At 37.7% G+C, this 15,800-nt stretch overlaps 1 protein-coding gene across 1 annotated transcript in view; it reads left to right on the top strand.

The window, feature by feature from the left end:
* The window catches only part of USH2A (usherin), a 387,863-nt gene that overhangs the window by 283,442 nt on the left and 88,621 nt on the right, over positions 1–15,800 (top strand). The window contains exons 48-50 of the mRNA XM_071578650.1: positions 3,050–3,248; positions 12,394–12,562; positions 15,462–15,683. Coding sequence (XP_071434751.1) covers positions 3,050–3,248; positions 12,394–12,562; positions 15,462–15,683 — 590 coding nt within the window. The remainder of the gene's footprint in view (positions 1–3,049; positions 3,249–12,393; positions 12,563–15,461; positions 15,684–15,800) is intronic.

Here is a 15,800-nt window from a genome sequence, read left to right as displayed (position 1 = left end):
TCCCTTGTATGTGATGAGACTAATGGAACATTCATTCTCAAGATTCAGAAGTGAGGCCTTGATATATTTTTAATTTTCATGATTAAACATTTACTACTTTCATGGGGAAAAAAATGACCAGAAGTTATTTTATGGGCACTTGAACTGGTGGTACTTGAACCCGGCAAAACCAAGAATTTTCTTTCTGAATTTTGGTTTACCAAAATGTATCTGATATGGTATCAAAACTCCAAAATACTGTTATTTTTTGTGGATTTTTTTTTTATATTTCTACCTAGAAATGTAAAAAAATAATTGGCTTCACATGCTTGGGCCTAATGATTTCAGTTCACTGTCTTTTACCAAAAGCAAATACACATCCATAGATCAGTTTGAAATTGTTCTTTATATCCTGAAAGTGCTGCAATGGCTCACGGGCCCTGTAGTCTGAGGCAGACTGTTTCTGTGAACCTGGTTAGGCTGCCTTGTCTGCTTCAGTGTTTTCACCACATTGACAGCAGTCACAGAAGGGACTCATCCAGCACTGGAACTATGATAAATGGCAGACTCAAAGTGTTCTCTGGGCAGGCAAGGGTTATACTCCACATGCAAGGTAGTGTTCATTTGTCTGTGCCTACAATTTCTGCATCTGCTTTTGTAGCTCAGGCTGTGGAGATTTCCCAGCATAAACACAACTCTGCTTTATCTGACAGGAAGTGACTGGGAGATGAATAGAAGGAGAGCGTGGACAGGCTCTGCCCTGTGTTTCTGCAGCTGTATCATACATGATTTTTCTTTGTATTGGAGGTGTCAAAAAAGCCTCTGCAGTTCCATGAAAACCCTACTGTTCTTTTTTAAACTGAGCTATGCAGTGTTCTTTCTTTATTGCCACAGTTTGCCATGGTGGTGGCAAACACCAGAAGCTGTAGATATACCTGAAACATCTGTAAAATTGTGAAGGAGTCTGCTTATCTGTGAGTCACTATTGGAAAGCCATACAGAGTTTTACCTTTTTGATGGCATTGGTCTGTGAACTCCCGTGCCACACAATGCTCTTGTGTAGCTGCAGTTTTGCACAGTATCAGGCTATGTCCACCCCAAATGTATATCTATCAACTGAATAATAATAAAGTGAGTGTTTCTTAAAGGAAAGAAATACATGCTGAGCTCAGCAGAAAAGGCAAAATCATTACATTAATCGTTAGGCCTAATTTGAAATTATGTTAGAGAGAAATATAACTTGAAAAACTGCAAAAAACTGGCACAATACTTTGAAAATATACTCTTGAGGATCTGAATGAAACTTGCAGACAGCAAATCATTCAAAAATATGAGAGTATGCTTTCTTTGCTCCTGTGATCTATTCTGCACAAAGACCAGGAGAGAGTTACAATGGCATTTATAAAGGTTAAAGTACTACCCTTCCTTCTCTTTCCTTTCTATCTTTTTCCCCCTGAAGTTTGTACAAGGTATTTTCCTGCTTTTACATTTTTAAGTTAGGTCTTGTAACATTATTTAAATGTACATGAGTGTATTTGTGCAAGTATGTGCTCATGTGTATGTGTTAGAATATGTAGAGAACACAAAATAGCGTTGGATGGAATATGGAATTAAATCTATAGTTCAGATGAAGCCCTTGGAATGATAATGGTGACTCTACAACTCATCTATGAATTTATTCCCTCATAGGTGACATTAATTCCTGTCCTGCAAAGGCTTATTGCTGTGTGTATTCCTCTGTTTATACCTCAAGGAAGTGAAATAATAGTTAACTTATTTTTATTCTGTTAAGATGTCAAAGTTTATCTCAGCAGCTGCTGTTTCAGTGAAGCATTTTCACTTTAAATTAATGCTAATTTCTGATGTCACTGGCATCTTGACAGTGGCTATGTAATTGGGACATGGAGATTAAAGAGGTACTTGGATCCTAAGTATTTACTATGCAATGTTGTCAGCCCTCCTATTGATCTACGTGTGGCATTGGGATTGCCTTCTTCCCACCAAAAGAGAGTCACAGTGAAAGAAATTTGTGTCTTATGCAACATTCCATGGTGATGTAAAATTTGTACTTTTGTTTCAAATGTCCCTTTTTGATTAAAAAAAAAATTATTGTAATGCTAAGTGCGTAGTTGGAGCAAATAACTACACATTTTTAGTAGTGATAGGCATGCTGCAGTTTAACATGATTTAACAATATTCCTTAAGATATTTTCTTTCTTAAACTGGTGGTGGTCTGATATTAAACCTGAAACAACAACAGGATTTTGTTATACAGACAGTCTGTGGGCTGCTGCAGTCATGTTTTGCACTCAATCACAACTCTTGTGTCTTAGTTGTGATAAACACTTCCATTTTTTACTTCCAATTTTATATTAATGGAAATATTTAAGCACAGAAGGGAACTAGTGCCTACTGATGATGCAGTGAGTTATTATATTTTTTAATTCTATACTGAAGAATACATCTCAAAGCATCATACATTAATTTTGGAAGCAAGGAAAAGACATGATGAGTACAAACCTGTTCTAAGTGGTGACTGAGCACAATGTGAGTAAGCTGCACTGGCAACAGCACAGAGGGAATGAGATGGTCTTTTGCTCTCCTCACTGCCCATTCTTTACCATCTAAGAATGAAACAGTCACACCAGTCCCAACAATAGTTCATGTACACCTTTGCTATTGCACCAGGAAAGGCATAGTGCATCCTCTCTCCAACCACTGAAATGAAATGAGCAAAATGCTAGAAAGTTTATTACACATGAGTTTCCAAAAGTAGGAATGAGATACCTCTTGAAGAGCAACTTCTAAGGACTCTGATTGCATGTGTGATCTGTTTTCATGGAGTATTAGCACATATTGGCACTTTTAAAAAAAATTTAAACCTCTTATTATTAAAGTATCTGTGAAATTCATTATGCAGAAGAACATTTTAGACACTTCAAAATGTTTCATTCCACGTGAACTAGTGTAAAATAGTACTACCGAATGGTAATCATTTAATGTGAGTAGCATTAAATAGAGGCATAAATACTTAAAAAAAAATTAACAGATGTTGATTTTCTTATTGTAGATCTCTTCAAATCAACTGGGCATCACCAGGACAGCCAAATGGCATTATCCTGGGATATGAACTTTTACGTAAAGCGTGGCAGAAGTGTACCCCATCAAAGACTCCAAGGAGCAGCAAAAGTAATATAATGTGCATGTCATTAGAATGTAAAAAGCATGAAAATGTCTGTGGAAAAGTGTGTTATCATCCAGAGTCGAAGGTACATGTATATTCTTAAGTTACCTATGTAATGAAAAATAATACTTTTAGGAATACAGTGTAAAACCAAACCTCTTCAGTTATCAGAGGAAAGGGAGTGGAGGATTTTGCTTCTTTTGATATTTTAAAGTCAAGGCTCTGATACGTATCTTGAAACTTTTTAAAATCAAATATGGATGTTTGACCTCAGTATGGGGATAGATGTGTGTGTGTGAGTTGTTGACCTTCTTTCTCCTTTCAGAAGAAATGATTTGGTTAGCATTTATGAATGTGTTCATTAACACTTGGATTTGGTGCAGTTTTGAAGTGAATCCCCCGATTTTTTTTTGTTTATTACTTGCTGACTAAGAGTAGAAGTCATTTTAATATATGGACTAAATTCCTTGCACAGGAAGCTAAGCCAGAACCTGTGTTTCAAAAACCCTTCAAATATACTCCAACTCTGGGTGGGGACTTCAGATTCCCAATGAGTATGTGGACCACCTCACTTCACAAGCATGCATCTGAAGTTTCTTCCCTTCAGAAAGCTTTGCTCCATGTGTGTAGTGCAGATGTTCATCACAAGAATTCAGGCTATGTGTGATCCAATGTAAATCTCACAAACCACATATAATGGAAGTTGGAGGAATGTCACTACCAGCCCATTGTGACAAATTGCATGGTGGCTATATAAACTCTGTATGTATTTTTGCATCTATTTGGGATAGTTGTTAGTGAATTGGGAGGAGCTGTTGACTCCTGTGAAGGCAGAGAGGCACGTACTGGATTCTGCTCCAAGGATGGGGCAACCCTGGATGTACAGACTGGGCAGGGAGATGCTGGAAAGCAGCATCATGGGGTTCTGGTCAATGACAAGTGAATATGAGTCAACAATGCCTTGGCAGCCTAAAGGTGCTGATCTGTTCTCTGGTGATTAGTGATAGGAATGGCATGAAACTGTGCCAGGGGAGGTTTAGGCTGGATGTTAGGAAAAGGCTTCACCCAAAGGGTAATTGGGCACTGGGACAGGCTCCCCAGGGAAGTGGTCACAGCACCAATCCTGGCAGAGTTCAAGGAGCATTTGGGCAATACTCTCAGGCACCTGGTGTGATTTTTGGGCTTGTTCTGTGCAAGGCCAGGAGGTGGACTCAGTGAACCTTGGGGGTTCCTTCCAACTCAGGACTTTGTATGATTCTATGATTCAATCAGTTTTGCTCAGCTGCATGCCATAGATCACACACTGAAAACTACTAGAGGAGATGATGCTCTGTCAGCTAAGTATTCATTCAGATATCTCTGTGGCACAAACTCATAGTTCATATGGTCCTTTGGCATAAAGCGATTGCATTAGACCACTTAAAGGCCACAGGAAATTTCTAGTATTATGCAAAATTTGAAAACACTAGCAACACTATAAAGCTTCCCTCTGTGTGAGGAATTGTTCCTCAAATCCTTCATGGTAAATAGGGGCCATTAACATGAGTTGTTGGGGATTTTTGTCCCCACTTAAATTTTTTCTTGCCTAAATGGTTAATGACCAGATTGTTTAGTAGAGAAAATCTATTTTGATTCAGCTACAAATGGGCAGCTGTTACACGACAATGATGAGCAACTCTGAATTGGATCTATTGTGATTTGTCAGATGTATTTTTAAATTATGGCTATTTTCAGGTTAATCTTCATATGAGTTCCTGTTTAGGAGTAGAATCAATAGCATCGTAGGAGTCTGTAATGGTTTTTATTGACAAATGAGGTAGAAAACTCTTAGTTTGAAAGTAAGATTTAATGTCATGAAATAGTGTCTCTATTTGTCAAAGACATCGTCACATGTTCTGTGACTAAAGCAAACAATATGTATTCACAAGATTCCCTGTCAGACAAGACAGTAATTAAGGGAGTGAGTTATTTGAGGGGCTCAAAACAAAATATAAATTATTCCAGCCAACACAGCTTTAGCTTTTGAATTCCCTTGAAAGCAATACTATACTGAACATAAGTATTTCTGAAATCTTGCAAGTGAATTATGGGCAGCCCGTTGTTCTACAAGGTAAAATTATTTATTTCAGGTTTTTGGCATGGTAGACTTTTAACAGATCTTGGCATGTGCATGAATTAAATTTGTATTATATTAGTTTTCAAAGTTTTCTGCTTCACTTTTATTTTTTCAGCCTTTGTACATTTATGGTAACTTAGAGCATTAATTTATTTTTATAGCTTCCTGACTTTCTAATTTTTTCTAATTAATTTTGCATTACTTTATTCTAATGGTCTCTCTGTATTCTCAGAGACTGAGGTTACAAGTGTGTGCTACTTGTTAAATAATGGATATATAATAAATGATTTGAAGGTCCACAGGAAAAAGTAGCACTCGTGAATAAAATGACATGGGGGTAATTTTTGTGGGTGAATTCATTAAAATTTTCTGTATGTATCTGAACTAGCCATCCAAAATACCTTTAAAAATCATTTACAGAGCTCTTGGTGCATCCATTTTCCTTTTAAACTGGAGCCCATGGCAGGGATGGCATAAGACCTTGCAGTCCTCTCTCACATGTATATCGAATTCACTGTCAGTCTGTGCCAGTGATAATACTAAAGCCTTTATGCTGGAATTTTTGGTCCTTGGATTTGATACTCTTCTGGACAGAAGTGAAGGAAAGCAACACTGAGCAGTGTACACTTATCCTGAAGAAAGCCTCTTATCACAGTGTGTGCTGGTTTAAAAGTGAACCAGCAGGGGAAGTGAACTCACCACGAGAGAGATTATAAGTCAGAGACTAAAATTTAATAATAATATTACAATAAATACACTGACACAAAGAGAAATTGCTTTCAACTCACAAAACCCAGCAGTATAACCCAGTGTCCTGGGGCACAAACCCAAAGGGTTTGTTTGCCCTTGTGCTGAGACCTGTGTGGTTCCCCCCAAGTCCAAAGCAAAAAGAAGTGAGAAATCTGTTGGTGCAGGCGATGGCTGTAGTCTGGTCGAGAGTGGTGATCTCCTCCTGTCGAGGTTCTGCTGTTCCTCTGGATCCGACAAGTTCTTCCTGAGGTCTTACCCACCACTTATGTACCCTCAGGGAGCACCCAGTCCCTCCCCCTGGGCGGGAACTCACACAATGGATGATTAACTCTGGGAGCCAGGGGGTATTATTGAACTGTTGATGGCCCCTTAGCAGCCACACCCCCTCAGGCTGGGTGTGAAGCTGCTAATGACTCCCTGGGCAGCTGCTGCTAATGGCCCATTGTCCTTGGGGAATGAATAGAGGGGGTAGAATACACAGTTTTGATCACCCACACACAGTGATAGCTGGTCCTACCTGCTGAGCTAGGACACAGTGCCAGCTGCACTTCATAGAACCATGTAATGGTTTGGTTTGGGAGATACTTTGAGGACTGTTTAGTTCCAACTCCCAGGCCATGGTCAGGCACACCTTCCAATGAATCAGTTACTCAGGATTCCATCCAGCCTGTTCTATTCACCATGCATTAATTGTACAGCCAAATGCAAAGAGATGCCACTGAGAATTAAATGCTGAGCAGCTTAAGTAATGTTCAGATCCTGAATAATAAACAAGTTTTTTGTTCATTTGATGATAGACTGGTGAGGAAAAGAAAGCAGTTGTATATATATAGTTCTGGTAGATAAATATGTTGTGGAGTTCTCACTTTTGCTCAGGTCACTTATTGCACCTTGTATACAAGATAAAAAGTGGATCTAATTTCCTCTTACAATTTTCTTGAATTTTTGAGTGTAAAGTGAGAGGAAAACTAGACCTTTCATACAAAAATTATTTGGAGATGTGTCTTTGGTTATTTATTAATCTGTCTTTATGGATTTATGGATTACATTTAGAATCATCAGCTTGCTATTGTAAGGCACTGCAGAAAAAGTGGGGTTAGTTCTAAGTCAGCTACATAAGAGATTGCCAAAATACAATCCATTCCATCTATAGAAACCAAAGTGTTTCAGTAAAAGAAATAGAAGGGTGTATTTTCAGTGTGCAGCAGAGTGGGATGCAGCCACTCTTCAGCTAACACTGGCGGAGTTGGGTCCAGCTAAGGAACACAGCTGCATCAGACAGGCAGTATGAAAAAGCCCAGGTGCAAGGCTGCTGTGCTGTGTGTTCTGCATTTGGGATCCAGGTTAGTATCTCTGCTTAGCACTGTACCATGCAAATAAACCAGCTTGCTCAGAGCTTTCTTGGGAATCTCTAAAAGAGCAAATGACCTTTTCACTACAAGGGGCATGTGTACATGCCCATTCATGGGCTCACGCAGGCCTGATGTTAAGCCCAATGAAGACCAGGATTCCTGCCATCCTAAATAATCTTTGCATCAGATCCCTACTTCTTCTTTTTAGTTGTTATCCAGTTTTCTGCTTCAGTGTTAGAAATCTGTTATTTTAACTACAGCTAACACATTGGTGTGCCTGGTATCCTCACCCTCATGTTTAATCAGACTTGGATGGGTTTATTTCTTGAGCACAGAAAGAATTTAGAAAGATTTTTGTGTGTGTATTTTTGTGGAAATCTGAGAATACACACTGATGTTGAATTTTGTCAACTGCCAGGAGTTGTCCCTGTGTCCTGTATACCTTTTACAGTAACAAACCTGTGCTGCTTGGGTATTCACAAAATGCCAGAATTGTCAGTCTTTTTCTAACTATTTTCAGTATGATATGATCCATAACTCTACCTGTATTTGAAATATCAAAAAAGACATCAGCTTACAGAGCACATACCATGAGAGCTGCAGAGGTACTTCAATAAACAAGGGAATGTGCCCGAGCTTTGCCCATTGGGGAGCATGATTTCAGTATCAATGGGGAAAGCATTGCTGTATTATCCGTGTAGCTGCCAAACTGTTCTGTTGTTACTGGCATCCTGAGGCGAACTCTGAATACAATGAGACAGGTACAGTAAAAATGTAATTAAAATAGTAGCATAAAGGCTAATAATTTCTGTACACTTTGCATCATGAGTACAAACATCAACAGTTAAAAGGATCCTGACTGAAAATGTTAATACAGCTTCAGCACTTTTATTTTCAGTTGCAACAAGCTGTATAAATCTGCAGTTAATGAACTAGTCAAATATAACTGACATTACTGGCAGTAAAGCCTTACCCCTTTACTCATTATAATTAGCTTGCAGTTTGTTAAAAACATCAGGACTCTTGTTTTTCAGGACAGGAGGAGCAAAAAGAAGGCTTGCTAGCCTCAAAAGCACAATTTTCAGAAGCGAAAATTGACACTGGTGAAGGGTATTCCATCAGTAGTTATGTAAAACTGACTATTAATATCAGCAATATCATGCAAATTCTTTTCAAGTTCTTTCAGGCTTAGAGGATCTTTAAAAAGTTTGCAGTTCTTGTTGTAACACACCTGGAAGACAGGAAATAAAAGTCATTTAAGGAAGATAATATTTAGTGATTTGTAATAGAATAACAGTGATTTCCACTCAAGGATTTTTAAAACTAAGGCTGCATCAATTACCCCAAGAGAACAACAGTTTGAGAAAATAAACGGATGAGTAAGAATACTTAGCTAAAAAGGGTGTCTATATAGATTCAGACATAATTTGACTAAAAAAAGAATGAGCCTTGCTAATTTAAAATATTCCCTCTCACATGAGAACATGATGGGTCAATCATTACTCTGGTGTTTGCTCCACAGGCAGAAATTTTTAATGAACTCCTGTAGCTAATAGGAATTCCTGAGAGTGTTTTGTGAATTGCTATTTCACAAAGTGGCTCTGGCAGCAAGTGTTTGACAAGAAGGATAAACATGGCTGCCTAGCACATCTGTTTATTTGAGTGAATCAGTCTTAGCTCAACTGGCATGCATCCATAAGGCCAAATAATATCCTTCAGTGAAGTCTTCAGCAAGCAGAAGGATCAGGGATGACACAATTGTAATTAAAAAGACTCTTGCATAGATAAGCGTGGATTATTTTTAAAAATCATTAAAATATTGTGTAATTCTGCCTGCCAGATTTGATATCTAGTTCCTGTGCTGGTGTCAGGGCTGACTGTGCCTTTCTCAGGTATGGCAATAAGCCTTTCTTTGTGCCCAACCCTTCCCAGTTCCTGTGCTCCTGGATCACAGTCCCTCTTGGGCTTGAGTGGAACGATAACTACAGGACTGATTTGTGACTAAGTTGGTCTACTAATATTTTTAAGGGCTCCCATGACATCTCAGGGTGAACATCTTTTATCATCTCCATAGGTAGTAAAGACCTTTTGGTTACCAAGCATATGTTGAGCTTTCAAACCTCTGTACGAGAGTGAGATCTCTGACCTGCCTAAAATGTTGGTGGCACTGTGTATGTTCACTACAAGGCTTCTGCTTTCATGTATCTAATAGCACCATCCAGTTGGGCCTGTCACCTTTAGATGTAATAGGATGAGATAATAATAACCTTTTGCCACTATAACTTTCAATCCATCTGCTTTTCTTCTTTATCGATGACATAATTTTAGCATTACTTGAATGCATTTTATTTTATGGATTGATAATGCAGAATCCTTGGGCTGAATATCAATGCAAATAGAAACTATCTCTAGAGGACTGCCAAAAAAGTGTTATTTAACAATTTACAGCTGACTACAGAGGATATTATGGAACTACCTAATAATAGCACCAAATGTATCAACCAGTAGAGCCGGTTTAGAGTCTGAATGTGTTTTCAGAGTGGACACCTCATTGAAAACTGTCTTTAGGTTATTGAGAATACTGAGGATCTTAAACAATTTTTAACAAGGAAAAGTAGCTGTTGAAACAACTGTAACACACCTGAGTATTCAACTGGGGATTTTTTGAAGGAATTGAGGAGGGAAAGGAGAGACATCAGTAATAATACAATCTCACAGATAATGTTCCGAACTGAATGCTGTAATGTTAGTACTAAAATGGCCCTCCCAGTGTTGATGTGAAACATGCAGAGCAGGTGTTTCTACTGAAGATTCACAAGAGGAAGGGCATTTCTTAAAACTGGAAGCATCACATGGAAATTAAAATGACTGTTCAAGCATTTGAGCCTGAATAAGGTGAAAGATGTGTAGCTTTTTTCATCTGAAAGATGAAAAGACTGTGTTCAGGTGAAATTTAAGTGGTCCGCATAACTGAAAAGAATGTAACAGCACAGGGATGACAATGAAATCCATGGAAAGAAGAGTAGATATTGGGCTAGACAGATCACAGAGGAAGACACAATCCCAGGGGTCACACAAATTGGGGCCAAGAATGCATGAGGAACATGTATTTGGCCTGCTTTCACATAGCTGAGTACAGAATTTACTGACTGGTGTCTCAAGCTCAGATTGCAGTAGAAAGGACAAGACAGATGGATGTTTTTATGAGTGTCATGAATTTTGGCTAAATATGATCTATTCTGAGGGAAGTGGCAGAACAGTACTTGATTTTATATTTTAAAGAATGCTTTTAAATTACTTGGAAATACAGAGAGACTAGGTAAACTTCTAGGTTTCTTTGCAGCCAATTGTAAATTAAGAAAATCTCAGCCAGGAGTGCATGCCAGTCATTACCAAATATCCAAAAGCTAGGAAGCAGAGAAGAGGTGTAAAGTAGAGTTTTTTTGACATCTTAACTAATGATCTGGAAGAAAGAACAGTAGGTTAATTAAATTCAAAGATTGGATTATATTATCAGTGACAAAGTGGACAGCAAAATAATATAATAGACCTCCAGCGACTCAAAATTCCTCAACAGAAAATGACAAAATTTAGCTCCATTGGTAGTCTAAAACAGATGCTGAATGGGAGAAGTGCCCCGGAAAACCAGAAAAAAAGCTTGATAGTTCAAAGCATGTGAGGTTATAAAACCTAAAACTATAATGAGGAAATAGTAACCCCTTCTGTACTACCTCATATTAATTTTGGGTAACATATTGTTTACATATTAGGAATTGTAGCTTCAGAATCTAACTTAACAGTCCCAAGCATGATGGAGTAAAGGCCATTCAAAAGCATACAAAACAAAGCATCACCTTTCCGAAGTAAAAGAGAATTTATTTATGATTTAAAGATAATAGTTTTCTATGGGGTTTTTTTGTTAACATTATAATTGTAATACAAAGTAGATGTTCTGAGCCTCGTAGTACACATTTTAAAAAGCTTCTTGTCAGCTAATGGTTATAGTACCTTGGTAAACAAAAGATCTTTCAGAGGAGCACTTTCTTTCTTTCCTGCTAGGATAACTTGATTTAGAACATGGTTAAAGTCAGTGGTGGAAGTGCTCCATGTCAAAAGAAAACAAAGGAGCAACTCTGCCCTAACATCTGTGCTCTACTGCCATCTCCATTTCATGTCTAGCTGCAAGAGGGTGATATAAGTTGCCCTGACTGTAGGTTCCAAGTTTACCATTTTTGCAGTTATTCTATTGACAGTGCATGAGATTTGCTGTGGGTACAATGTGCCTCTCCATGGACAGGACTAAGTGTGCAAATAATTATTTTATTGTTGAAGTGTATAATTTTCTCAACAGGACCTAAAAAGAAATCCATAGTTACAAGGCCTTTTCAAAATTCATTTCCATATAAATTTTATTTTGGAAAAAAATCCTTATATGCATACTATTCTCTTTAAATCACATTGTATGAAGAACTAGGGTCATAAATAAGTGATCATATGCTATAGGAAGAAAATTCCACTTATTTTTATGTGAAAGAAAACCCAAGAGCTTATATTGGAAAGTAATGTTTTTCAGTTGTAAGGGTTTCAGATGATGTGTTTCGTGATAAATGAATGAATAAATAAATAAACAAGAATTGGGAAGAAAAGAAAAGGATAAGATGAAGGTAGATTATATCCATGTGTTGCAATCTACTCCAATAGAGAGACTCAAACAGCCTGCAAGGCACATGAAGATGATTCATATTAATAGACTATTTTATTAAGGTGCAGTGTGGTTGAAGGCCACAGAATAACAGCATTCTGTCAGATACACAGTAGTTTATTGAAGTCTGATAATGCTAGAGGGCACGGAATTTTAGCCAAATTACATTTTATTTAACTGCAGTCATATTAGTGTCCTTGCTAGGAAGTGTTGTACATGTTTTCATGTACGTTCTTTTGCTAGACAACACATCATATTCTGTTTAACAGATATTGCCTTAGTGATTTTTATTTTTTTAAACTATTTCTAGGTATGTTGTAATGGGATTCTGCACGACAATAAACCTGGCTTCCAGTGCTGCGAGGACAAGTACATTCCATTTATTCTTAATTCACCAGGGGTTTGCTGTGGTGGTCAGATACATGCTGTGCAACCGAAACATCAGTGCTGTGGTGGTTATTACACTAGAGTTTTAGTAGGTAAGACACAGCTCCTTTCCACTGCTTGAATGAAACATCAAAGTTGATATATTTATAAAACCAAGGAGAATAAAAAAGTAGCAATAAACAGGATTTATCAAGATTTCTAGAAGTCTTCGAGACTTGAGTTCAGTGGGATAAGCAAAGAAAATTGCACTTACTTGGTCTTCTAAACACAGTACACACTCTTTATACAAGAAAGGCTTAATTGATGAAATCTCATGATTGGGTCATTTCCCAGAGAACTAATTTATGCCAAACTATACTTAATTGCAATAAGTGCTCCATAATGGGGAGGGCAGTTCTGCTTAATAGGAACACCATCAGGCAATTTAGTGGTGCAGTTCAGTTCTCTGCTTGACTTGACCCCCCATGATTTTCCATAGCCATTTCTTCTGTGGGGCAATTCTTAGCATTTGGTGTTGATATTATAGATTACACCACTTCTACTTGTTTCTACATTGTCTACTCTTTGTTTACAATAATGTTACAGATCAAAGTATACATCCCATGTGTTTTAACTTTGATGGAAATTTATCCTTTTCTTATTCTCAGAGCTGTTTGGGAAGTTTGCCAAAACAGTGCTTTTGTGTTACTGTACAGAGTTTGGTTTTCCATTTTGTTGGTGGGTTGTTGTTGACAGGGAGAGGGGAGGAAAAAGGAGGAGAGATCCCTTTCATGGAGCAGTGTTCAGAGTGTACACCTCTTTGTAGGCAATTGTCAGGTCAGGAGCTAAAATGCTTCTATTACTCATGAGCTGGCACACATTCCCTAGGCTCAGAAATGCTTGAAATTTTGCCAACACATTCAGCACATCCAAAGTTCTGATCTTTTGAAAAGTAATTCATATATCACAATATTAGAATGCCTTCCATGATGTCATCAGAAAAATACTATCACATGGAAGAACCAGAGAAGAGTCTTTTGCTGACCTCATTAATCTCAATGTACTGAAATGGAGAGATTATACTGTGACCTCTGTCCCTATCCAGTGGTCTGTGTTAACTGGCTTAATGTTGTTTACATCAAGAAAGAAAAGCACTGTGAAAGAAAATGTCTTATGTCTGAAAGTGGTTCTTGTTCAGTCAGCAGTCCACAAGCATGAAACAGTCAATGTTTGAACATGATTTTTAACAATTTTTTCCCTGAGTATACTTGCTGCGTTATTTTTCTGTACTCTAAAGGGCCGCAACATGAACACTGCTGGTCACTTTTTTCTTTTTTATTTTTATAAGTATGCTAATATCCTCAAGCTAAATGTTAATGTGGGTCATTCTTCGATAAGGATAACAATTAACTGCTAAGACTGCATAGTAGTTTTCAGAGAGAGAACATTTTCAAGCCTAGCTTGGAATAGATCCCATTTTGAGAGGTTAATGAGAAGGTTACTGATCCTTTGTGTCTTATGTCTAATAGTTCTTTAAAAAAAATAGTTTTATTTCCAATAGATGTAAGCTACATTCTGTGTTTTAATACTTTCTCTGTGTAGCAACTAAATTAGATTCCAAAGAATGCAGGAAACTATGATGAAGCATCTAGACAGATTATATCTATTACACTCTAAAAATTTGTTCTCATCCCTTTTTTATTATCGACTTTATTTGATAAAGTTATTTATACAGGAAACTCTCTAAGAATACATATTTCCCAGATGTTGTTTGGCCAGCTCGATAGCTCAAGATGTGTTGAAGCACACTGGGCTGAAGGCATGAAGATTACAAATTAGGAAAGCAGAATCTCAATTTCTGAAACAGTAGTGCGCAAAGAAGTGCAAACATCCATCCCATAACTAAGATGGGAGGCAGAGCAAATAATGTTACTACCACCCAGACACAAGGAATGTGGGGAGAAAGGAAAACACTGTTCTCCCTCATCTGTTACAATCACATCACGTGCTTATTTCTGAGCAAAGCTGCATTGGGTTTAGAGCTCTCTGTCTTTAATTCCCAACCTTCATAAGAAATGGACTGGAGGTATTGCTTTAAATGAGAAAGGTGAGTTCTGAAAACCAAAACACATTTCTTTGATGAACAAATAGGAATCAGAATACTGTAATCAACTCTACTACCCATCTTCAATAACAAGAAAACCCCCACTACTACTTCCAAATGAGATTTGAGCCACAGAAAACATTGCAACACAAAAAGATAATATGAAAATGTGACTTTTGGAACACTTGATCAGATGAAGTGCAGACACTAGTGAATGAAAATTATTGCCATTTACCATAATTTTTGTATCCTTTATAGCAATATCCACTCTGTTCGTTGCACAGAGTTTATCCCAGCCCACCCCACCATTATACTGTCAGTCTCACTGGAAGTCATATCCTAAGGTCTTTTCCTGCAAAAGCTGATGCTTTTGCTTAAGTAGAAGCCCAGCCCACCAATTGTGATGGTGGTGTTTAAGTGAGTTTAATCCTTAAATTCATTGTGAGATGATCCTGAGCGACACTGAAAAACTCTTTAAGCATCGTCAATAAGTCCCTCACAAGTTTGGAATGATTTTGAAGGACACAAGGAAATTTTTTGCTGAGAATAAGTGGGCTGATTGTTCTACCAAATACAGCAAGAATGAGCTTTCTCTACTATGAAGCTGCAATTGCAAAAGGTTTTCAGCTGTATAATCATATGCACAGATGTCTCTGCCATATTTGCATGTTGATATCTTACAGAGTCTTGGTCATGAATTAATGAATGCATGTTTCTTTAATCTTTATTACAAATAAATATAATATTTTATAGCATTCTAAAGTACTGAGTGATTCCATGCTTTCATGTGGAACATTCTGTACATGAAGCTGTGTGAATCTGGACTTGCTGCTGTCTGATGAAAACCGCTCAGGAACTTCACAAGCTATGAATGGATAAAATCTCAAATTGTATTCTTAAATTGTCAGGAGAAGTATGCTGCCCTAACAAAGAGGAAAACAGAGTTTCAGTTGGAATTGGTGACTCTTGCTGCCAGGGAATGCCTTACTCCACCTCGGGCAATCAAATATGCTGTGGTGGATCCCTCCATGACAGTTTCAATCAACAGTGCTGTGGTGGAAGAGTCGTAAGCATGGACTCAGTCTGTTGTGGTGATGAAAAAGAAGGGACTGCATATAGACCTCACACAGGTAAGTAATAAGTCTTCAAGAAATGAAGGTCTTCATCTTTCTAAATCTCTTGTGACACTAACCATGCAGAAGTGACACACTCAGATTTAAAGTGTGTATGCCAATTTGTTAAAAAGT

This window comes from Pithys albifrons, chromosome 2 (genome assembly GCF_047495875.1).
Source record: "Pithys albifrons albifrons isolate INPA30051 chromosome 2, PitAlb_v1, whole genome shotgun sequence".
Lineage (NCBI taxonomy): Eukaryota > Metazoa > Chordata > Aves > Passeriformes > Thamnophilidae > Pithys > Pithys albifrons.
The sequence above is the reverse complement of the archived record's forward strand: the minus strand, read 5'-3'. Positions and strand labels throughout refer to the sequence as shown.